The 24,524-nt window shown below is 57.0% G+C and overlaps 1 protein-coding gene across 1 annotated transcript in view; it reads right to left on the bottom strand.

Annotated features, from left to right (window-relative positions):
• The window catches only part of CUX2 (cut-like homeobox 2), a 237,998-nt gene that overhangs the window by 7,433 nt on the left and 206,041 nt on the right, over positions 1-24,524 (bottom strand). Inside the window, exons 6-20 of the mRNA XM_012663576.1 lie at positions 23,507-23,630; positions 21,981-22,057; positions 21,080-21,146; positions 19,839-19,887; positions 16,069-16,173; positions 13,423-13,614; positions 13,243-13,301; positions 12,399-12,447; positions 12,208-12,307; positions 10,727-11,368; positions 9,816-9,917; positions 4,960-5,720; positions 4,167-4,326; positions 1,743-2,003; positions 320-508 (exon numbers count right to left, since the gene is read on the bottom strand). Coding sequence (XP_012519030.1) covers positions 320-508; positions 1,743-2,003; positions 4,167-4,326; positions 4,960-5,720; positions 9,816-9,917; positions 10,727-11,368; positions 12,208-12,307; positions 12,399-12,447; positions 13,243-13,301; positions 13,423-13,614; positions 16,069-16,173; positions 19,839-19,887; positions 21,080-21,146; positions 21,981-22,057; positions 23,507-23,630 — 2,937 coding nt within the window. The remainder of the gene's footprint in view (positions 1-319; positions 509-1,742; positions 2,004-4,166; positions 4,327-4,959; positions 5,721-9,815; positions 9,918-10,726; positions 11,369-12,207; positions 12,308-12,398; positions 12,448-13,242; positions 13,302-13,422; positions 13,615-16,068; positions 16,174-19,838; positions 19,888-21,079; positions 21,147-21,980; positions 22,058-23,506; positions 23,631-24,524) is intronic.

Genomic DNA, 24,524 nt, shown 5'->3' with positions numbered 1-24,524 from the left:
TAGTGGGTGACGGGTGATCTACGGCGCAGGGGTAGTGGCAGAGGAGAGGGTGCACAGAGAGAGTCTGGGGAACATGCAGCTGGGGCTGGCAGAAGACTCTGGAGCTGCGGGGGTGTGGAAGATGTAGCGACTACTTTAATGGCTTTCAGTCAGAGTGTTCTTCGGGATTGAGTATGTCACGCGGTCCTACATCAGGCACGGCCTGGACCACTGGGGCCCTGGGTTTACTTGGGTTACAACTAGATGCGGTTCTAAGGGAGAATCTGAGGCCAGACCCAGAGTGCCTGGTGCTGGGGCCCAGCCCCCGCCCAAGTCTTACCTTTCTTCTCCAGCTTCTTCATGTCCCTCAGCTTCTCCACGTTATGGGGGTCATTGAGCCACAGCTGCATGCGGACGAAGGGCTCCCGCCCCTTCAGGCTCAGCTTGTGCCAGGGTTTGGGCCGCGACAGCAGGTCAGACACGGAGCCCTGAGTCAGGCCCAGGATGCTCTCCCCAAACAGCCGCTGACCTGGGGCGGGGGAGGAGCGCAACCTGTCACCCCAGGCTGGGCGGAGAGAGCTGCCCCCGAGAGACAAGGAACAGGCCAGAAACACAGGGGAGGCCCAGGGGCTCTCTCCGCTGAGAAGGGAAGGCCGGAGACACGGGGGAGCCCACAGCAGTGCGGGTCTGAAGGGCACGTGTCTGCCAAAGAGATTGTAGGGACGGGATTAGGCAGCAACCAACCAAAGTGTTTTTTTCAACTTAAGAGGCTCTTCACTCCTAAAAGATCTTTGAAATTGTCTGCAAACTTTATGCATACAAATTTGTGTCACCATGTTAGAGGATAATCTGACAGAGTCTATCAAAATTTTAAACGTGCAAAACCTCTGATCCTGCAGGTCCACTGCCCGGGGTTTATCCTAGAGCTACCCCTGCCCAGGGCACGGCGATGCATATGGGCACAATTTCAGGGGCAGCAGGAAACCGAAACAACCAAAATGCCCATCACTTGGGCAAACAACTGTGCTGCATCCATGGCCTGAAACACTTCACAACAGTGAAAAAGAATGTGGGCGATACAATAACTCTAATGAGGAAGGCAGTGTTCACTTTTCAAAAGCAAGCTGTGAGACAGTAGGTGTATGATTTCATCTACGTAGAAAAAAGAAGAGAGGAAACTAGGTGTATGCGTGTTCCTGTGTGTTTGGAAAGTGCCAAACGAACATGGAAAACTGGAATGTGACTGAGAAGTGGGGGGAGATTTATTTATTTATTTACTTTTAAACTTTTTTCTCCTCTACTATTTGGTATTTTTGGACAATGAATAGGTCATATGTTTAGAAGAGAAATTATAGTGGATAGTGTGGGGTTCACTCGCATCCCTGTGGGAGGGGGACGTAACCTGCATCCAGGACTCCGAGGAGTCTGTGACCCCAAAGGGGAAGAGCCCAGCACGTGTCTCTCGGCCACACCCCTGGAGGGCAGGGACATCGGCTCCGGGTGAGGACTGTGCTGAAGCCTCAGTGACTGGCGTTCTCTAAGTCCTTTTGGGAGGGAGTTTCGAGAGCTACAGGCTGAGTTCCAGGTCCGACCAGACCTGCATTCACCTTTTTGTCCCATCCCAGACCCGGGTCAGAGCCAGGGCTGACCGGCACCTCCGGGCTGCACCACGGCGTCCTGGGGTCTCACCGCAGGCGCTGTTTTCAAAGCACGTGGGAGCCACCGAGGTGGGAGGGGCACTTCTGATTCCCGCCACTCCGTACCTAGGTTGTTGTCTGTGAGGACCTCCTTGACCCTCTTGGTGATGGAGTACGTGTCCAGCTCGGGCGACATGGCCACGATCTCCTGGATGCCCCCTGTCGCCTGGCCGCCCGAGTACACCTTCCCGCCCAGCGAACGGCCCTCCGGCTGCTGGTTCTCCTTGCTGCTTTCCAGCGACAGGCTCAAGGGCTCCTGGGAGCTCTTCTCGGGCTCCGTGGGGCTGGGGGGTGGAGACGGTGAGGGTCTCGCTTCCGTGGGGCTGGCTGTGGGCCACAAGAGGAGGAGAAGGCGGTCACTGCCACCTGGCGTGGACACACGTGGTTTGGGAAGGCCTGTCACAGCCAAGTCGGGGCCACGTGCTCAGCACATCTGCACCTCCTGAGGCGTCGGTCACCCACCGGTGGGAGCTGAGCCTCCTGACAAACTGGCCAGGGCAGGGGACGTGCCTCGCGGGGTGCCCTGACGGGCAGGAGAGCATGGTGAGGGTGGTCTAGGAGCCCCCAGCACTGGCTGCTTCTAATCCCGGCAAATTAGAAAAAGGTGCCATGTTCTTGAGGCATTTGCCTGCCACCTGCTGGAAATTTGTTAAAATAAACACAAAAACGTACGCTGGCTAGAAGAGAAGGGAGCAGAGGCTTTGCTTCCGGAAGGGACATGAGGAGCCCCCAGTGTGTTCTTTCTGGCGAGCGGATCACTCTGACCAGGCCACTCCCACCTGCACAGAAACGCCTGCCTCCTCGCCCTGCTATTAAGGCTCTGGACTCCTGTCCCTGCCCACACCACGGGACTGGAGCCATGCGGAGTCCCCCTAACACACAGCCCAGGATCTTCTAAGCCCCCGTGTCCTTGTTCTGGCTGGTCTGCCACCTTGAAGGCCTTCCTTCCAACCTTGAACTCCTACGTATCCTTCAAGACCCAGTCCCAGTATCTCTCCCCTGAGGGGCACTTTGGGGTTAACAGCACCTTGACACATTGTCACACTTCACGGTAATTCCTTGCTTGGACCAGATTTCTTTCTTACCAGATGACAAGAACGACAAGGATGATGACAATGATGACAATAAAGCTTCCTTTTATTAAGCACTTAGTACACGCCCAGTGGAGTGTTGTGTGTTTATGCCTGTGGTCTCAAGTGAGCCTTATAACACCTCTAAGAGGTAAGTGCTATCATCCCATTTTATAGATGATAAAACCAAGGCTAAGAGAGGCTAGGCAACATGTCTAAGGTCACACAGCAACTAGTGGCAAAGCCAAGACTTGAACTCAGGTCTGTTTACACCCAACACTGTCCTTTCATCCACCAACCATGAGCCCCTCAAAGGCAAGGATCATGTGTTAGTCACCGGGGCCTGGCGAGGCAGGAAGTGCTAGACAGATTCCTGTCAAGTGAGCACATTTCAGCCAGCACCCGAGTACCCCTGAAAGGTCCACGGTGAAGCCCTGAAGTTCTGAGTACTAGCATCGCAACCCGTGTGACTGCAGCCCGCATCTGGGGTCCCAGAACTCTGCAGTCCCCTCCCCACTCCCTGCCCCAACTGGGCTGATCCTCCCATGTAGGTGGCATCTGTGTGACGCTGGAGCTGACATGGACATGTCCCACCCTCAGAGGTGCAGAGCTGGCGGCCTTGGGCCAGCCTGGGAAAGTGAGGCTGCTTCGTGCGTCTCGGAGTCGAGGGTCTTTGAAGGCGCCTGCTTGTGGTGAACCGTCCACACCCACTGCCCACCTGCAGGGCCCAGTTCCCCAGCAACTCGGAAACGCCTCTGTCCCAGGCAAACCCGATGGGCGGCCAGGCAGAGAGAGGACAGAGACAGAGACAGAGCGAGCAGGGGGACACAGACAGTGAGAGAGGCGGAGAGTGACAGACAGACAGGGAAGGAGAGAGGGGTGGGACGAAGAAGCAGAGAGAGATGGGGGGAAGGCAAAGGGAGGGGCTTCCTCAACTGCTGGAGGATTCCCGGAAGGCTCAGGAGGAAGCGCCTGGAACACCAACGCCAGCCTCTGTGGTGGGAATGAAACTGGCCACGTGCTACCACCCGGACAAGCCCTCAAACACGTTCAACGAAAGCAGCCAGACACAAAAGGCCATGTCTTGGCGATTCCATTTGCGTGACATGCGCAGAGTAAGTAAACGCACAGGGACGGAAGGGGGTTCGGAAGCTGCCAGGGCCGTGGCGAGGAGGACGGGACGTGACTGCTTAAGGGGCAGGGGGTTGCTTTCTGGGGTGGGCGAGCTATTCTGGAATCAGACAGAGGTGACGGCTGCACAGTATTGTGCATGTAATAAATGCCACTGAATTGTACACTCTAAAAATGGCTAAAAAGCTAAGTTTCATGTTAGGTGAATTTTCCCGCCATAATGAAATTACTTAGTTCAAATACGACACAAGAAAGAAGGATGCGAACCCTTTCCCAGCCAGGCACTCACCCTGGGCGGCGCTGGGCTGCTGCCCCACGGCCTGGCCCAGCTGGTCCGACAGCCACAGCTGCATGCGGATGAAGGGCTCGCGCCCCTTCTGCGTCAGCTTGCTCCACGGCTTCGGCCGGGACAGCATGTCGCTCACGCTGCCCTGCGACAGGCCCAGCACCTGCGGACAGGCGGGGCAGGCCGGGTAGGTGAGCAGGCCCCTGGCGCCCTGGGCTGGTCCTCCCTGCCCTCCCTGGGGGCCACACTGCCTTCGTCCGTCCCTCATACCCCAAGCGCCTGTGTGTGTCTGTGCTGTGTCCACACGCCCGGTGGCCTTCCTGGCATCCAGAGTTGTAAAAATCCTTCCTAGCCTTTAAGTCCTCTTAAGTGCTCCCTCCTCCAGGAAGCCTTCCATGCCTCCCACTTAAGTCACTTCCTTCTCTGAGTGTTCCCCACCCCTTGCCCGTTCCCCTGCTAAGGGTGGAGGTGACAGTGAAAACTGGCACTGCAGTGGCACCAACCCATCATGGCATGCTGGGGACACTGGCTGCGCTGAGCCTTGACTGTCTACTGGCTGGATGGTGGGAGGAGCAGAGGGCCCTGGAGGACGCGGCAAGTGGCTGTTCACTTTTAACAACCACAGGACTGAATGCCACCTTGCCATGGCCCTCCTTCCCGCGGGGCCAGGGGACAGCCAGACACAGGAGAAAGGGCCTGGCTTCCTGGACGCGCGCCCCTGCCTGGGCTGGGATCCTGCGTCCCGTCCCGCGCACGTCTCCTTGCGGAGGCTGCCCGCGCCCGCGCCCGCCTTCACCTTCTCCCCGAAGATGCGCTGGCAGATGCCGTTCTTGGCCAGCTTCTCCTTGACCTGGCGGGTCAGCTCCAGCGTGTCCACCTCGCGGTACATGTACAGCTCGTACTGCTCGGGCGTCAGGGGCGGCACGGTGGGCTTCAGGGTGCGCGGCACGTAGGCCGGGTAGTAGGCCAGCCGCGCGCCCGCCTCGGGGACGCCGCCCTCGGCCTTGGGCTCGCCCGCCCTGGGGGGCTCCTCCTCGGCCCCCGCCGCCTCGTCCTCGGGGGCCGCCGGGGCGTCGTCCCCGCGGGGCCAGGCGCGCCCGTTGGGCTGGCCGGAGTAGCCGGAGGAGGAGGAGGACAGCGAGGGCGACACGGAGGCGTAGGGGCGGCTGAGCAGGCCGCGGTCCGAGGCCCAGTGGTGGTCGAAGTAGCCGGCGTCGCCGATCTCGGACTTGACTTTGCGGATGATGCTCTGCACGAAGGCGGCCGGGGACAGGACGGTGAGGGGCGTCTGCGTAGCGCCGCTGCCCGCGCCGTCCTCCTGCTTGACGTGGGCCGGGGCCCCGTTCTGGCTCCCGGCCGCCAGTGAGGGCCGCTCCGGGGGCGAGGGAGGCACCGAGCGGCCGCGGGGACCCGCCTCCATCTCCAGCAGGGCCTGCTGCTGCGCTTGCATCTCGCGGCGCGCTTGCTCCAGAATGTTCTTGATGGCATCTTCCGAGGTGCTGGCGCAGGCTGTGCCGTTGGTGATGCCCAGTGGGGCCGACAAGTTCTTGGGCTCACCTGCGGGGAGGATGACAGGCCATCGTCAGGGCTCGACTTGAGGGACACAGATGTTCACAGCATCAGTATTTATACAAGCAAAACGCTGAGGCAACCTCTGTGTCCAACGGCTGGGGATTGGTCAAGTGAATCATGAGGCACAGTGTGGCAGAATACTAGGCAGTCACCAGAAGTCAGGTGCAGTGGGATTTTTAGCATACGCGGAGAACATGCGCATGGGGACAATGTACGGCAAAAACACACGTGCCTTCTCCACACGCTGCGATCCACCGTGCAGACGTTCACACACGGCGCGGGCACTACGGCACACGAAAGAGGCTTCTCCACTACTCTAATAGCAGAACCACGGCGTGGACCCGAATCTCAGGGACAGGAAAATGGATAATAAACAGTGCTACGGCCACACAGTGGAACTGAAAAAGACGTCCTCACCCAAAACCATACATGCACCTTTTTTTCCTTAGAGACGGGATCTCACTATGCTGCCCAGGCTGGAGTGCAGTGGCTATTCATAGGCATGATCACAGCATACTGTAGCCTTGAACTCCTGGGCTCAAGAGATCCCCTTGCTTCAGCCTCCTGAGTAGCTGGGATGAAGGCATGTGCCACCGCGCCCTTTGCACGAATCTTTTTTTAAAAATTTCAACAGATTTAGGGAGTACAAGTGGTTTTTTGTTACATGGATGAATTGCATGGTATGTAGAGTGGTGAAGTCAGGACTTTTAGTGTCCCTGTCACCGTCACCGGAATAGTATACATTGTACGTGATAGGTAATTTCTGATCCCCCATCCCCCACCTCTTTGCATGACTCTTAATAACATATTATGAAAAATGCAAGTCCCAGAAGATGACACGCAGCATAACATATTTGCTTTTCTTTTTTTCTTTTTTTTAAGATGGGGTCTTGCTGTGTCGCTAGAGTGCAGTGGCGTCATCAAAGCTCACTGTAACCTCAAACTTCTGGCTCAAGCCATCCTCCTGCCTCAGCCAATGTGTTTTCTTATAAAGCTCCAAAGCAAAAACAAAACAAAACAGAAAACCCCAATATGTGATTTAGTGAAAAATCTTTTTTACAAATGGCAAGCACAAATGGAAAATAGAACAAAAATAAATAAATAAATAAATTAATTAATTAGACAGAGAGACAGAGTCTTGCCTGGGGTAGAGTGCTGCGGGGTCAGCCTAGCTCACAGCAACCTCAAACTCCTGGGCTCAAGCGATCCTCCTGCCTCAGCCTCCTGAGTAGCTGGGACTACAGGCACGCGCCACCATGCCCGGCTAATTTTTTCTATTTTTAGTTGTCCGGCTAATTTCTTTCTATTTTTAGTAGAGACGGGGTCTTGCTCTTGCTCAGGCTGGTTTCGAACTCCTGACCTCAAGCATGCTCCCATCTCGGCCTCCCAGAGTGCTAGGATTACAGGCGTGAGCCACCACACCAGGCCTAGAACAAAAATTTAGGATGAAAGCTATCTCTGGGAGAGGAGGCAGGGGTGGATGGGGGAGAGAAATGCCAGAAGATCTAAGTTATTAGGAATGTTCTAAATCTTGGGTTGGGCAATAGGTTCCCAGAGGTTCATTCTGTTATGTAAATGAATGAATGAATACATAAATACACACACGGGAGAAGGCAGTGCAGGGAACAACCATACAGTGTGTCGTGAACCAAGGATAGCTTGGTCAGTGCCCTGGGGAATGACAATTAATTAGTAAATGAAAAGGCGCGTCCCCCTGCCCTCTGAGTGGCCTCCCTTGTGCTGAGGTTTCCCCGGCCACGGCCACGGACCAAGCCAGATCAACATAACCCTTTCCCCGTATCTCTGTGTGTAGTCTCCATCCTGGCAGGCCCTCGCTGACCCATTCAGAATAATTTGTATTGTTTTTCCAATTAGAAGAGCAATACAGCCAGGCGCAGTGGCTTGAGCCTATAGTCCCGGCTACTCAGGAAGCTGACGTGGGAGGATCGCTCGAGCCCAGGAGTTTGAAGCTGCAGTGAGCTATGATCGCACCACTGTACTCCAGCCTAGGTGACAGAGCGAGACCCTGTCTTTAAAAAAAAAACCTTTTGTTATGTGAATTTTACCTCAATTAAAAAAAAAAGTCCTACTTGCCTATTGTGGGGTGCACAAAAAAACACAGAAAGTTCAGATGAAAATAAAAATTCCCCTAATCTCTCTCTCCCAGAGGCAACCACACGAAACACTCTCACGTATTTCCTTCCGGTCTGTTTTCCACGCTGCATGCAGAGCACGGTGACCTGCGGAAGCGCAGCCTGGTTTGTCACACTCAGTATTCACGTGAGCATTTTCCCATCACTAAGAGTTCTTTCATCTCTAATGGCCGACGGCAAATCCCCCACTGCTGGTCACTTACGTTCTTTCTGGTTTGTCACTGTTGTGAACGACAGTACAGCAATAGCTCGTTCATAGATCTCTGTCCTCATTCTGGACATTTCCTTTAATCCCAGAAGCAGAGCTCCCGAGCCACAGTCAGCCCCATTCACTCCCTCCCCGGGTTTCCTGGCGGGCCTTCTGCTTGGCGCGCGCTTTGTGGGGGCCGCGGGGTGGTAATATCGCTACTTTTACTCCTGAACGCTTCACAGACCCTGAGTGCAAACCCGCCGGCTCGGCCACTTGTGGCAAATGTTTTCCTCTGCTGTGACGGTGCCTTATGCGTTTCCCTGCTGCCTGTTTGTGACCCGCCCCCGCCCCCCCTGGAAAGCACTGCACGAGGGGTGGTGGGGGGTCAGGAGACCTGTGTTTTCTTTCTGTCTCTGCGTAACGGTGAACTCACGTCTTCCCTCTCTGGCCTGTTTTCCTGTCAGTTTGGTGGGAGAGTTAGACTAGATTGTTTCTCATGGTTCTTTTCACTCCACTATCATGTCTCACCCACATCTGTGACCTATGTCTAGCATACAGTAGGCGTTTAATAGATGTTTAGCGCATGATTGTATCTCTGTCTTGCATCTCTCTTGCACTGGGCCTGACCAAGAAGGAAGAAACTACACTGTAGGGGCTCAGGGGATTACGTACGTGGGGCAGTGTAGGCTTCCCGCAGCTTAAGTCCCTTGTCCCCCGCCCCTCCCAGGCACCAGGCAGGAGGGAGGGCCACTGGGAAAGGAGGCAGCTCCCAGCAGCAAGCGGAGGTAGCTCAGGAAATGGGACACCTGCTCTGAGCAGCCACCAGGGGGCAGCAGACACTGCGAGGCGGAGCGGGAGCGCTGAACCAGCATCCCTGTTCTAAGCCGGCCACGGACAGCTCGGAGCTGCATTGTGCTGGGTTTGAGGATGCAACTCGGCCCCTGGCTGCAAGAAGCCCAGGACCAGTGGCAGGGACAGCCGCACCAGCAGAGTCCTTTGTAACGGCACAGAGAGCAACAAGAGATGTAATAATAATAATAATATTTGCTGTAATGACGCTGTTCTTTCAGGAGCACCTTCTATGTGCCTTGCCAGGCCTGATTTCATCCGATTCCCACACAACCTTTACAGTGCTAGCGCTGTTCCCATTTTAAAGATGAGGATGTGAAGGCACAGCAACGCTAAGTAACTTGCCCAAGGTCACACGGCTAACAGACAGCAGACCAGGACGTGCAGCCGGTCTGGCTCCATGGCACTGAGCGTGTAGCTAGCCGTGGCGGGGACCTGGGAGGGGCAGCATCTGATCTGTCTGGATGGAGGCGGGGGCTCCCTACAGGAGGTGACTTCTGAGTTGAGTCGTAATGTCCAAGCAGGAGTTGGCCGGGTGAAAGGTGTCTGGGCAAGGATGGTGTCAGAGGCGCAGGGAACGGTCGCGGAGGCTGGGCCTGACTGTCAACAGTAAGGGGAGGGGTGCGGAGGGCCAGGAGGGGGCTGGGAACATGGCCTGGAGGTGTTGATGTTAAGTTGGGATTTTATCTTGAGGGCAGTGGGGAGCCGCAGCAGGACTCTGAGCAGCGTCGTGACCACGTGTATGCATTCTAGAAACATCGCTCCTGCCTCTGGAGGTGCTGACCTTCTTGGAATGCCCTCTGAGTAGACAAAGGTAGAGGAAGCCTCACCTCCTGCTCGGGGCGGGCGCTGGTGCCCTGCCACCTTGCTGGCCACAGCCATACTCACCCCCCTTCTGTGACTCGATCTCCTTCTTGGCCTGCTCCAAGATGCTCTTGATGGCGTCGTCCGATCCAGTCTCCGGGGTGCGGATCCTCGGGGTGATACTGCCTGGGGGAGGCAAAAAGGCATCTGTCTCAGGATCCGCAAGCTGGGGGCCTGTCCCTGAGCTGGGTGGGGTGGGGGCTGTTCCCCTCCTCCCTGAGGGGCACCAGGGCCAAGAGAGTGAGGGTCAGACCGTCAGCGAGTGTGGCAGGGCCACTGCTGTCTGTGTGACAAACTGTGGACCTACGAGGGATGCTGGCTTGGAATAATAAGGAAATGATGATGATGATGACAATGACAATGACCACCACGACTAACAGTTCTCAAGCAGTTACCATGTGCCGGGTGCTCTGGTCAGTGCTTTGTACCCACTTAATCCTCATGGCACCGCCAGGCGGCTGACAGAGGGGGAACTGAGGCACAGGGCAGCTGGAGTGGGTTGTCTGAGGTCACCCAGTGGGTGAGTGGCAGAGCTGGGGTTCAAAGTCAGGTGTTGGTGCGGTCGAAGCCAGGACCCTTCACACCGATTACCCTAAAAGTCAGGTCTGGCCAGGCTGGCGGTGGCCTGGGCCATCTCACAAACGGGCAGGCTGAAGCTTGCAGGTCTTTTCCCACCATCACCAGCCCTGGCTGCCCAGGTGGGCTGGGTGGGGAGGCAGGGCAGCTGCAGGCCCCGGGAAGGAGGGGGCAAGGATGTATTTCCTTCTTTTATAGAGGGGGAAACTGAGGCACAGAGAAGCAAGGCCACTTGTCTCAGGTCACACAGCTGGGTGGCAATGGAGCTGGACTCTGAACCCAGAGCTCGGGCCCTGGACCTGGCCATGACGGCTGGGCCTGAGTCCCCAGGTGGGGACGGGCCCTCAGCCCCCTCTCACCTCGCTGCCGCACCTGGATGGTCCTCAGAGCCAGCACGTTCTGCTCATCTGACAGGAACTGCTTCATCTTGATGAAGGGCTCCTTGCCCTTCACCGTGAGCTTGCGCCAGGGCTTGGGCCGCGCCAGGATCTCGCTGACCGAGCCCTGCGACAGCCCCAGCACGTAGTGGCCAAACACCCGCTGCCCGATGTTGTGTTTGAGCAGCTGCTCCTTCACCTGGAAGGCGATCTCCGCCGTGTCCAGCTGCTCTTCCTCCGTCCCGGCCCCGGCCGTGCTGCCCCCACCACTGTCTGCAGGTTCGGGGCCCCCAGGTGGCTCGGGGCCAGGGGCTGGGGTGGTGGGGGCCGTGGGGGGCTTGGCGCCATAGAAGGCAGGAGGGAATGCCAGCAGGCCGCCCGCCTCTCCCTTGAAGGTGGCCGGGGGCATCATCGGTCTCTCCCCTGGGGCCAGGCCAGGGAAAGGGGACAGCGAGAAAGTCCGAGGGCCGTCGGGCCCCAGGCCAGGGCCCAGCAGGGGCTGCCCAGGGCTGAGGGACAGGGGGTCCTCGGGCCCCGGGGGAGGTGGGAGCTGCTGCGGGGAGGGGTAGGACTGCTCCGTGCTCAGCGAGTCCTTGATGGAATCGTCCTCTGAAGGGTCCTCCTCTAGAACATAGAGAGACAGACAGACGGACAGTGGAAAGAGAGACAGAGATAAAGAGAAATGAGAAAGACAGAGATGGGAAAACAGAGAATTTGAGAGATACAGAGGGACACACACGTAGAGACAGAAACTCAGAGACAGGGAGGAGGAAGAGGAGGAGAGACAGGGAGGAGGGGTGGGGAGAAGTGCCATCATGGGCTGTTTCTGCCCCCACGACCCCCTCAGTTCTCGAGCCCCAGACTTCCAGGCCCGTCCCAGTGCCGGTTCTGGGGGCCCGTCCTACGGTCAAGGGCCTTGCCTGAGCACCTGCCGGGGGCCTGGCACCTGCCCCGCGAGGCTCTCATTGCTGACTCCAGTGATGTGGGCCCCACGGTCACCCCCAGCGTGTGGAGGAGGAAACAGAGGCAGCATGGTTTTGCCCGGGGTCACAAGGCTAAAAGGTCACGGAGCTGCTGTGCATGAAGAGGGGTGAGGGGCTGAGAAGGTGATGTGGGGAGATAAGCCACGTCTGCTGGCTGTTCCCGGCAGTCGGCTGTGGGGTGTGAGGTGGATGCCCCGCGTCCCCCTCTGGCCTCTTCAGTAAAGCCCCCACTGCTCAGGGAGGCGGAGGGTGAGCGGGGCCCTTTGGGGAGCCCGAGTGAGCTGTGCGATCTAGAGTGTGGGTGTGGAGGGGACACCCTGCGGGGCAGGCATCCAGCAGGTGCTCAATCGTCGTGCACCCACTTGCCCTATGGCTCCCCTGCCCACGTGGAAGGTGGTGGTCCTTGGGCACGAGCAGGCCAGAGACCCACGGCAGCCCCCGCCCCGGCCCCTCAGCCCGAGAGCGTCCCTCCTCCCCTACCAGGGCTGGCCAAGAGACCGGGCTTTTCCAGGAGGAATTTCTGTGCGGGGAAGAAGGCCTCCTTCGCCACGAGCAGCGAGTCGTCGGGCTTGGCCATGCACTGAGGAGACAAGACGCAGGGCTGAGAGCGCGCGGCAGGCGGAAGGCTCTCCGGGCAGCCCGCCCCGCGGGGACGGAGGCGGGACACTCACCTGGGGGAGGCTGCAGGTGCTGGAAGCCAGCTTCATGGCCTTCAGGATGCTGCCGGAGAAAGCGGGGCAGGTCTGAGCTCAGCCGGGTCCCCTGGGCTGGAGGAAAGGCCTTGCCAGAGCCACTGACCTGCCCCCTTCCCAAACTCGGAACAAATGTCCCCCTTCCCCTGGACCCCACCTCACTTGCTGCAACAGCAGGCCGGAAGCAACAGGCTCCGTAACAAGGTGCGACGTCACCTGGAGGGTGCTGCCTGTACTGACCCCAGTCTGGCCGGCTCGAGCTTATGTGTGCGATGAATCACCCCCAAGTTACCACACCCACAATAAGGCGGCTACCTCTACCTCGTACCTCACCTATAGGCGGCTCTTGATGAAAAAGGACTGAGGACAGTTACAGTTTTCAAGACAGGTTCTTGCTCTGTCGCCCAGGCTGGAGTGCAGCGGCCCAATCATAGCTCACTGCAGCCTTGGACTCCTGGGCTCAAGCGATCCTCCTGCCTCAGCCTCCTGAGTACCTGGGACTATAGGTGCCCACCAGGCCCAGCTAGTTTTTAAAACTTTTATGTCGAGACAGTCTCATTATGCTGCCCAGGCAGATCTCGAATTCCTGGTCTCGAGCGATCCTCCTGCCTTGGCCTCCCAAAGTGCTGGGATCACAGGCGTCAGCCACCGTGCCCTGCCCTAAATTTTGATACCCAAGGTGTCAGTGGAGAGGAGACAAGAGTGGGGTCTGGCGGGAGGGAGGAAGATGATAAACTCTGCCAGAGCTCTCCTGCTGCCTTTCCTGATGCTACCGGCCAGAGAAGAGTGTGGGGGGTCTGTAGAGCCCCACTCCGCATAGTACCTCAGCTCTGTTTTAATTTCTTCATAGTCAGACTGTGCCTGGAGCTTCTCTTCCAGCTTCTAGAAGAGCAAAGAAAGATGGTGAGGCTGGTCTATGTGCTCAGAGGACCAGCGGGGCTATCCTTCTGCTCGGGGACGCCCACCTGTCTACTGCCTGTCCATCTCCTCCCCCAAGACCCACCTCTATGGCCTCACACTTGGCCGTGAGCTGCCGCTCCAGGTCCGCGATCTGGTTGGCGGAGGTCTCCTCCAGCTCCTGCAGAGAGTTCTGGAGGTGCTGCACATCCTTCAGCAGCCGCAGGATCTCCCTGTCCTTGGAGGCCAGCGCTGCCTCCAGCCGAGGGCTGGAGCACAGCGTGAAGTTCACCTTATCCTGGGGGCAAAGAGGGGCTCTGAGGGGATGAGAGGCATGGTGCAGGTGTCCATGGGGCGTGTCTCCCTGCCCCTGAATCCCAAGCAGAACGAGAATTTGTTTGTCCAGATGCTGGTACGGGGTGTGTTCACATTCAAATTTCAGTGTGCTGCTCTTACGACGTGTACCTTTTTCCTTATGTTTGTTACACTCTCGATTAAAATGCTTATCAAAAAAGACCAACAAGAACAGAAGGAAGTAGTTAGCTGGGTGGTGGGGATTGGGATTTTGCAGCAGAGGAAACAGCACACAAAAAAGTCTGGGTTTCTAAAGCAAGTCCAGCTCCTGCTCCTGACCCAGGGGACATCCACATTCTAGGCAACGAGGGACACACAGGACCCTCAGGGTTGCACTTGAGACTGTGCAGCCACAGGCCACAATATGGGTGGTTCCTTCCTCCTCCTCATTTGCCAACAGCCCCAAGACCCACAGCTACTGCTGGTTTTAAGAAATGACCCCTGTATCCTGGATGAAGACGGACAAATTGCTGTTTGACGGACTTGAAGTCAGGCTGGTCTCAGGCTCAGTTACAAATAAATCTAAGCAGCATTAAAAAAAACAAAACAACAATAACACAAAAAACAACCCACTACTACCAACCCCAGCTTTCTTCCATGGAGATAAATGCCAATTAAAACAGGAAGCGGATGCCATTAATACATTAAATTAATTAGCATCGAGTGCCACTGTTGTGTTCAGAAATGTACATCCCCCCCAAACCAGCAAAGTTCCCTCGGCTGATTAGCACAGGCATTTGCCGGGTTCCACGGGGGTTAATTAAGAACCACTGGCGAATTCCTCTCGGAGGCGTCCTCATGAGCTCTCCTGCCCTCACTCTCTCTCCTCACATCCTTCTCTCTTGTGTTCAGTCTCTCTGGGTTGTGTAATCACCCAGGCACATGGACACACACATACGCTGTCTCCTGGGACACAGACACAGGCTGACACACAGGACACACCTACGGTCACAACACACACTGACCCTTATGCCTTCCCGAATACTTATGCTGACACGCACACACACAGAAATACACAGGCATCAAGGAGTCACACTCACATGAGCATGTCACCAAGAAACACACAGATGTGTGTATGCTCAAAGAGGCCACATGCTCTCATGGGCAAAAACACCCCTGACACACAAAAAACATAGTATTACTAATAATAGTAGTATCAAGTATTTACTGAGCATATACTATGACCCAAGCACCATTTCAGATACTTTCCGTGTAATCCTTTCAATAGCCCTACAAGGTAGGTGTTACTTGTACAGATGAGGAAACCGAGGCACAGTCAGATTAGGGATACGGTCACTTGCCCAAAGGTCACGAGTAGACACACGCATGTGCAGTAACACATGTTTGTAGAGATGCATTCCAATGTTCAAACAGAAGGAGTGAGCTGGACACCCGGGCATGTGTATCAGGGCGTCAGGTGGAGTGAAAGTTGTGTTGGCCAATTCAGATTCACGGGTGTAGACTGCAAACTGCCCCGGAGCAGACCTATTACTACATAAGCAATCATGACTCTAATCCCTTCGTATGCAGAGATCTGAAAGAACTCAGGCCAAGTTACACAAGGACCCACGGCTTTCTGGGAGAGCTGGGATGGAGACGGCTAACATACAACAGAAGGCTAGACTGGGGTGGCCCTGATGAAAATCCCTCGGCAGGAAATAACACCAGGACCCCAAAGGGACATGAACCAGGAGGAAGGAGAGATGACCTGATTAACTAGGCTTAACACAGGAACCTCAGGGTTGATGACTGAAAATTGGCTCTTCATAGCATGTGGCTGGGGTGGGAAACTCCCCTGGAAGCACCCTGGCGTGCTTTGGGAACCAATGGCTGAGCATGAGTGTTAAACTGCAGACCTTGGGATGTGGCCCCACTGCAGTCCTGGCAGGGATTAAAGACCAGCAAGGGCATCGCTAAACCAAGCTGCGCAAGACCAGTGTTCAACAGCGCCACCTGATGGTAGTCGCCTGACCTGCACCACTACTGCAGTGCTCAAACTCTTCATGATTTCTTTGCTGGGGCATCTGGCAACAGGAATGAAGTTCCTGGCATCCGTCAACAACTAGGGGTGAGGGAGGCCTCCAGAGGAAGAGACTAGGCTTCCTGTCAATCAAAGGTATATGGAAACTTAAGCCTGAAAGGTTTTAAAGGAGTGTGGCTGTGTTTTTACCCTCAGCTGGTGAAGCAGTCCACAGTCATGTTTAACAACACAACTGACCTCACAACGAAGACACTGTGTCTGCTGTATGCCCACAGAGACCCACACACATTCACACTCCCAATTTCACGCAGCCACACATGATCAGCGACAAAATTGTCACTCACCTGTTCCTACCCCCAAACACAGTCTTGCCCAGTCTTTCCCTCTGCCCCCTCCCCTCCTCAACCCCATCCTTACCCCACTGGGCCCCTGGGGGGAGCAGCAAGCCAGGCGGATGGAGCTGTTGACAGAGGCCAGCTGTTCCCGAAGACTCTCCACCTCCCGCTGGGCAGCCTCAGCTCGCTGGGGAAGAGAAGGGGTGAGTGTGGTCAGGAGGTGAGCGTGGCCCTGTGGGGGCCCCACCCTGCCCAGGCAGGGGCTGGGGTGGCGGGTCTCCAAGGGCCTGGAGTTCTGGTCCTGGAGCTACGAAGGCCAGTCACAGAGCTGTGGGCTGGAAAAAAGAAACAGCAGGCCCTGTGCCTGTGTCGCTCCTGAGAAGTGATGGGAAGAAACACCTCCCCTCCACGAGGTTCTGGGTTCCCCTGGGGTGCTTGGAACCCCAATAGCAGTCAGAACATTTCCCACGTGGTGGGACTGGCAAGTTTCCACACATTTCTAGGCTCCTCTGCCTGCCGTGTAAGCTTTAGGCCTGGCTAGCCAGAAGGTAAGAATTTAGCCGGGCAGGTGGCTCATGCCTATAATCCCAGCACTTTGGGAGGCTGGGGTGGGAGGACTGCTTGAGGCCGGGAGCTTGAGACCAGCCTGGGCAACAGAGAGAGACCCCGTCTCTAACAGGGAAAAAAAGGAAAGAAAAAAAAGAAGTCAAGAATCTGTACCAGCTCTCGCGCCACCTGCTATGGACTGAGTCCAAGAACGGGCACGTGCAGAGGTGGCTTCCCAGCCCGTGGGCTGTTGCAGGTCGCTGGGCAAGTCACTTCCCCTCCCTCAGTCTCAGTTTCCCTTTTGTGAAATGGGGGCAATGAAAACACCTATTGCAGAGGGGTTCTGAGTGGTTAAAATCAGAATGTGGCCGTTTACTAAGCTGGGTCTATGGCAGATCTTAACTCTTCAAACATTTCTAAGAAAAATGCCTGGAATTAAGCCACTCAGATGTTAACAACGTAGCCGTCTGGCTTTGGAGAGCAATCTAGGCTGAAATCCCTATTTTGCCACTTTCTGGTTACGTGACCTTGGGCAAGAGACTTCACCTCTCTAGCCTCAGTTTCCCTCTTTGTAAAGTGGGGATTATGAAAGTAACTCTCCCTGTAATTCCAGCGCTGTGGGAGGCCAAGGTGGGAGGATCGCTTGAGGCCAGGACTTCAAGATCAGCCTGGTAAACACAGCAAGATCTCACTTCTATCAAAAATTAAAAAACTAGCTGGGCATGGTGGTGCATGCCTGTAGTCTCAGCTACTCAGGAGGCTGAGGCAGGAGGATTGCTTGAGCCCAGGAGTTCAAAGCTGCAGTGAGCTGTAACACCACTGCATGCCAGCCTGGGAAACAGAGTGAGACCCTGTCTCTTAAAAAAATAAAAACAACTATCTCATAGGGTTGTTTTGAAAATTAAGTGATTTGGCAAAATGCAACTTGCTGGATATCTTAGCTTGGTGCCTGACATATATAAATGTGTCGATAATCAGTTAACTTTATTAACATCATCAGGGTATATCACTTGAGCCGTACTTGAAAAATTAAAGAGCTGTGGCCATATTTTTGCCCTCAGCTGGTGAAGCAGATCATAGTGATCACGTTTAGGCATATGCTGACCTTGAAAATCAAGATGCTGTGCACACCGTGTGCATGTGGAGACCCGCACACATTCATGTTCACGTGTTAATTTAATTAGTTTATTATCTGTTTATTTACTGGTATCCTGCACCGTCCCAGAAATGGTTCAAGCCAGTTTTGCCATGAGAAGGGTTTGGGTGTGCGGGGCTGTGGGGAAAATCTTTTCATGTTTCTGCACCGCTAGGGCTTTCTGAGCAACTCTGACGGAAACTTGAGATCTACGCTTAAAGGAGAAAGCTTGGAAAGTCGGCTCATGACCCATCAGCTAGTGCGAACTCCAGAGAACGCGCCCGCCCTGGAGGTACGTGCGTGGATGTCAAGGGCAGGTGAGCCCCACACGATGGAGGCAGCCCCAGGGCGGGCAACCCGGGTTGTAAAGCTACTAAAAAGCTACTAGTCGTAGCTTGCCCTGGACAGCTGCGTTGACATTGCGAAGGCTGAGACCAGGCATCCTCGTCCTTCTCTCTGCGGAGACACTAGGGACTCAGATGCTTTCTCGCCCTCTCTCAGAAGTCCCATCTCCCACATAACCACCCAGAAAGTCTGCTGTCCCCTGGGTCAGACGACGGTGCGTCCCACTGGAGGGACGCCGTGCAGCTGGGCAACGGAAGGAGCTGCTCTGTACGCTGATGCGGGACGAGCTTGAAGATACTGACGCAGGCAGGGAAAAAGTAAGGTTTAGGATGGTGTACGTAGCGTTTTAGCGTTTTGTTCACAAATAGATTCACTCATGGGCTTGTGAATGGATCGACTATTTCCAGAAGGGGAACCCAGACAGTGGTAAGAGAGGTGGCTTTGGGGGTCGGACAAACAGGAGGAGAGACGGAGTTTCCCGGATACGCCTGAATGGACGGCCCCGTGTGCGTCTGGAACTATGTAAATGATTACCTGCTCAAAACACTAAACTAAAAATGCTAACCTAGGATTGCTTCAGAAAAATATGCCGGAGCCAAGCCCAGGGAAGACACTGTGGTCACCACCACTGCCGTCACCTGGCCCCGTCTCTGGGCTTCCTGACTCTCCTAGGGGACACTGCTCCTATAGGGGCGGGGTGGGGGTTCATGGGGCCTCAGCACTGCCAGCCCAGCCCAGGGGCCCAGCTGGAAATCCCGCCCCTGTGGGGCAGGGACAGTGGGCCAGGCTGGGCCTGCATCTTCTGGTGGTTTCCCAGGGACTCAGGACCAACTCTCTCAGCCAGGCCTCCTCTGCAGGAAGGGCGAGTGCCCCTGTCCTATGCCCGCAGGGCCACAGCTTGGGCCTCTGTCCCTGCTGTGCCTTCTCCTGGATGCCCTTCTTCAAGCAGATGGTGCCAGGACTATAAAATCCAGCTTCAAAGTGTCCTTCAAGAGGCCACCTTATCCACGAGTGCCTGCCCTGCCACGGGGCTGTCCTGCAGACCGTGGGGGGTACAGGTGTCTCCTTCCACCCCACAGGCAGGAAGACCCAGTGACAGAGGTCTTGAGACCCTGCTGGCTCCGGCCCTTGGCTGTGGGCATTGCAGGGAGCTGGGGCACAGATGTGGTGGGCACACGACACTCTAGACTGGGTCCCCATGGCTGCGGCTCACTCCTTTCAAAGGCCTGCCCGACTCTGCCATGTCTGAAGCCAAAGGAAGGCAGGATGCAGGAATCTCACTTACAACGTGAACACTGAGACTTGGGACCCGGGTGGGGAGGGAGAGAGAGAAGCAGCCTCTGGCAGGTCCCGTCACCACGCCAGCTCCTCACTCAGTCTGTTTGGGGGACAACTGTCCCAGCTCAGGCCGGGATCTCTGGATGACCGCTGTATGGCCGCCGGGGACTGTTCTCCACGGGCTCCCTGCCATTCCTGCAGCCGTCCCTCTGCATTCTCCTGCTCGCCCTGCAGGCCTCAGCGCCTGGTCTTTTCCTTCAGGGAGTCTTCCAGGACGCCTGCAGTCCGGGCCAGGTCCCCTCCCTGTCTGATGCTGCCTGGGTCACTCCATTTCCTGGTGTGTCTCTGCACCCCATCCCCACCCCGCCCTGCCCCAGAGCTCGGGCAGGGCAAAGACAGGGTCCTAGACACCTCCTGGCCCCGCACGCGGCAGGCACACATGCACAGTTCAACACTCATTAAGCTCAGCCCCTCCTGCCCAGCCAGCCCGAGACCCCCACCCCAGGGCAGAGGCAGCCCCTGGCACCTGCCAGCCGGTGCCTCCTCACCTGATTAGCTTTCTCCAGGTTGGTCATGATCAGGCCGACTTCATCTGCCCTGAGACACAAAGACAAGACCCTGAGAAGGGCTCCCGGCAGCCCCCACCTGAACCCGAGGGAGGGCTGGGGATGCTGCCTTCCTCCTTGCTCCTGGGAAGAAACCAGGCTGGGGAGAAAAGAACCCAGGCTGCGGGGAAACAGGAAGAGGGCCCCAGCACTGCACCTCTTCCAGGCAGCCTGGCCATCCCCCTCCCCCAGGGGCCACTCTCCAAAGAGCTACACCCCCGGGCCTTCGTCCCTGCTGTGCCTTCTGCCTAGAGCCTTCCTCGAGAGGGTGCCCAGGGCTTTAAACCAGCTCCAAAGCGTCCTCCTGGGTGGCTTCTGTTAACCACCCCCAGGGGGCACCTGTTTATCGTGCTGCCCACACCCTCCAGATGCCAGCACCGAGGGGCTCAGGATAGGCCTCCCTCTGCCTTGCGTGGGGTGGGGGACACGGGAGGCCTGTTGGGAACATTCGGTGCCTAAAGCTCCACCCATGCTCAGGGCCTTTCTTGGCCCAGGCTTTTTCTGCAGACTAGAGCACCCTTCCCAGCATTCTTCATGGCTTCTCCTTCTCGTTTAGCTCTTGTCCTGAAAGCTACCTCCTCCAGGGAGTCCTCCCTGATTAGCCTGGATAAAGGACCCACCCACCCTTGCTATTCTCTCTTCCCGCCCCCAGTTCTTCCTGTCAAAGAATTGACCACGTGCTGAGAACAGCACGGGGCATACAGTAAGTGCTCAATAGTGTACGGGAATGAATTTATCATTCCACATCAGTTTTTCCCTGTCTCCTTTCTTCCTCTGAGGACAGGGTCATCTTCTCGCGTGTCCTCCAGGGACCCAGCACAGCACTAGATAAACAGCAGGTGCTCAACAAGTGTTTGCAGAATGAGTGATCTCTCAGAGCCTGAAGAAGGGTTTGCGTCCAGAGTAACTGAGGTGAAGGCCACTTGGCCCCCAAGGGCTGGAGTGTGGAGCTGGGGGCCGGAGACAGCCCCGAGGCTGGCGCAAGGCGGGGGCCACTGCCCGGCAGCCCCGGCTCAACCCAGGTCCCGGTGCGCGAGTGGCACAGCAAGTGACGGGGGCGGCTGTGTGCCGCGGGGGGACAGGGGCAGAGGGGCCTGAAGAAACGGGGCCTCGGGCAGAGTCAGAAAGGGGAGGCACGTCTGAGGGGTCGGAGGGGGAGGCCCCCTCAGCGGGGCGTCACTTACTTGGACGCCGCCTCCTCGTCGTATTTCCGCCGCAGCTCTAGCAGCTCGGCCTGCGTGGCCTTCAGCGCTGGGAGGGGACAGAGAAGCAGGGTGAGGCCCCCGGCGTGGGGCGGGGCTGGGCCTCCCAGGGAGGCGAACCCGCTCCCCCTGGGCCGGCAGGTGGAGTGACGGTCGGGGTAGTCGGGGAGACGCTCTCCTCTGTCTCAGTGAAACCTGGTGACAGGTAGTGCGCCCCCCGCACCTGCAGGGGGTCCGGGCTGGGGGGAAGGACGTGGAGCGACCCAGCAGCAGGGCAGATGAGGCGACTCTAAGGGTCTAGGAAGCTCAGGGGGGCAGGCTGGGCGCAGGCACAGTGGTGCTGTCGGCCCCATGGCCTGGGGCCCAAGCCCCGACACCCTTCAGTCACTCCAGGACCTGGTGGGGCTGTCCATCCACGAGCCCAACCACCCTGCAGTCCCCACTTGGCAGGCAAAGGGGACAGAGGAGCAATAAAGCCAACAGATCCATGTACGTCACCGCCAAGGGGGATTCTGTGACATTCCGCATTTCCGACTTCTCTAGGCAAAGGGAAGGGCTTGCCGTGTGAACCGTGCGGAACCGCAAGGCCCGGCTGGCGCAGAGCAGTGGCTGCCGCTTCAGCCGAGGCCTCGTTTCTCCAGTTCGCCCCAGACCCCAACCCTCCCCGCTGCCTTCCCTAAGCCGCGGCTCAGGAGTGTGCCTGACCCCCGTGTGCACCGTGTCTGCCCCCGGCTCCATGCTATCTCAAACCCGCTTTCCACAGACCTACGGGCTCCAGGGAGGAGGCTCGGACCCCTGCTGGGTAAGGCAGCTCTGCTCTCTCCCTCCCCAAACTCCCTCCGGCCTCCTGATTCTAGAACACCTGAGCGTGCCGGATACGTACCTGAATGTAGGACTTTGATTTTCTCCTCTGCCTCCCCCAGTCTGGCCGCCAAAGTGATTTGTACTTCTTGAAGGCCCCTGTGGGGAGACCAGGGCTGCTCGTGGCTGCGGGGACGGGCCGTGCCTGGGTCCCATCCTGCTTCCCGTCTCACTTGCGCCCTGTCATCGGCACCCGGCTTCTCAGCGAGCCCTTGAACAGGACACCCTGTGCTTGGCCGTCCTGCTGTTTGCTGTGTTGCCGTATTATGGCTGGACTGTTACGTTTCTGTCGACATTTTTGGGAGCAAAAATTTACAGCAACAAGCGACTTTACCTTTCTGGGCCTCAGTTTCCCCATCTGTGAATGGGATTTCTGGTGGGAGCTGCCTCAGTGGGTGCTATGGGTGCTCAGTGAGGCGGCCGGCACCCTGTACTCTCTGTGTCGGGGTTACTGCTACTGTCCCGAGGGAGGCACGTGCCCCCGTCTTGCGGCAGGAGTGTGGACACTCAGCCACCCCACTGGGGCCCGGCTCGGGTGTGAGTTAAGCCTCTCTGCAGAGAGGGGCCCGAGTTGGGTGGCGGAGGGTGCACACGATGCCCAGGCCTGATGTCACCTGGCTCGAGGTATTTATCTTGTTTATTCACGTGTTTTCCTCACTAGAAAGAAAACTCCAGGGGGGCCAGGGAGTTTTGTCTGCGTCGTCACTGCTGTGTTCCCAGCGCCTAGAACAGGGCCTGGCACACGGCAGGCGGCGCCACAGACGTGAGATGACGGAAGGAGGAAGTACGGATGAATGAAAGGATAAATGTCACCCCTTCCACAGAACTGTCCTGGGAACGCCCCATGACGCCAGGTGCTATCACCGCCGCTCCAGTGGTAAAGGCCACCACTTCCGGACACGCACCGACAGGCACTGCCTGGTCTCCCTCCCGCAGGCTAGGAGTGGACGCCACCGGTGACTGTCAGTGTCGTGTCCACCTGGCAAGGCTATGCCCCCAGGTATTCAATCACATGCTAATTTTGGGGTGGCTGTGCAGATACCCTGTAGGTGTGATTAACACCGACAAGCAGCTGACGTGAATCCGCAACCACGTGGGTGGGCCTCACCCAATCGGTTGAAGGTCTCAGGAGGGAGAGTGAGGAAGACGGCGCTCTGCTTCAAGACCGCAGCACTGACTCCTGCTCTACGAGTTTCGGACTTGCCAGCCCCCACAGTCATGGGAGCTAAGTCCTCAAAATGCATCTCTTAATAAAAAACCATCCTACTGGTTCTGTGTCTCCGGAGCATGCTGCCTGATGTGTCATCATTAGCCCCATTTGCCAGGTGGGGAAACTGAGGCTCAGAAGAGTGATGTGACTTGCCCAGGGCTGCTGTGTCACTCAACCCAGGCCAGGAGTCCAAAGCCCTCGCTCCTTCCAGCATCTGGTCTCCAGCCTGCACCCGGATTCCCTGAGGCTGGTTCCCGGGCAGGGGACTTTCCCGATCCCACCTCCCGGCCAGGGGTGCGCCCCGCCCTCCCCTGTTCCTCTGTCCCTCGCCCCCTCACTTTTGTTTCTCCGCCTCATTTCTCTGCAGCAAGGTTTCTGTCAGGAGGGCTTTCCCAGGAATGCCTGGGAGGCGGCTCCCCTCGGTCAGCGTGGGCCCGGCAGGCGACGTCCCCTCTCTCTGCTCTGCAGGGAGAAAAAGAGGGAAAAACACCCATCGGTGAGAGCACCGTGGCAGCCAGAGCAGCGTTCTGCAGAACGGATCGGTCGTCAACTGCGATCAACTTCCCAAACGTGGGCGTCAGGGAGCACAGCTGTTGGGCCCCGCGGCCCCACGTCTGCACGCAGATCTGAGTTCCCGTTGCCACAGCCTTGGACCACACACCTGGAAACGTCCTTTGCCAGCTCATGTCTCCTCCGCCTTGTTATTTTTTAAAAAAATTGTAGTAAAATATATGTAACGTAAAACTCACTATTTTTACTGTTCTAAAGGGATACTGAGTACAGCCACAGTTTTGTGCAATCATCGCCGCTAATTCCAGGACATCCTCATCACCCCAGAAGGAAACCCACACCCGTTAAGCGACCCTCTGTCTCCCCCCGCACAACCCCTGGTAACCACTAACGTGGCATATCAGTGGGATCCTACGTTACGTGTCCCTTTGTCTGGCCTCCTCCACCAGCACGCTGCTTGCAGGTTCGTGCGCGGTGTAGGAACTTCATTCTTCACGCCCACGTGCTATTCCATCACAGGGCAGACCACGCCGCGGTCATCCGCTCACCACGGACGGACATCGGCTCGTCTCCTCTTTTGGTCACTGTGAATAGGGCTGCTCTACACATTCCCGGAGGAGTTTTTGGTGGAGCAGTTTTCAGTTCCTGGTGACAGACCTAGGGGTGGCATCGCTGGGCCACACAGCAGGTCTGTGTTTAACTCACGGAGCGGCTGCCAGATTGTTTTCCTCTCCCCGTCGTTGGGGACGCACACAGCTCCTCGGCCACCCGGCCTCACCTGCAGGTGCAACCACGTGGCAGGGCTCTGTCACGTCCGCCCAGGCAGGCCCTGATGCGGCTCGTCCT

Source organism: Propithecus coquereli, unplaced genomic scaffold (assembly GCF_000956105.1).
Source record: "Propithecus coquereli isolate 6110/MARCELLA unplaced genomic scaffold, Pcoq_1.0 Scaffold81, whole genome shotgun sequence".
In the NCBI taxonomy this organism is placed as follows: domain Eukaryota; kingdom Metazoa; phylum Chordata; class Mammalia; order Primates; family Indriidae; genus Propithecus; species Propithecus coquereli.
Note: the sequence above shows the minus strand (reverse complement) of the source record. Positions and strands in the feature narration are given on the sequence as shown.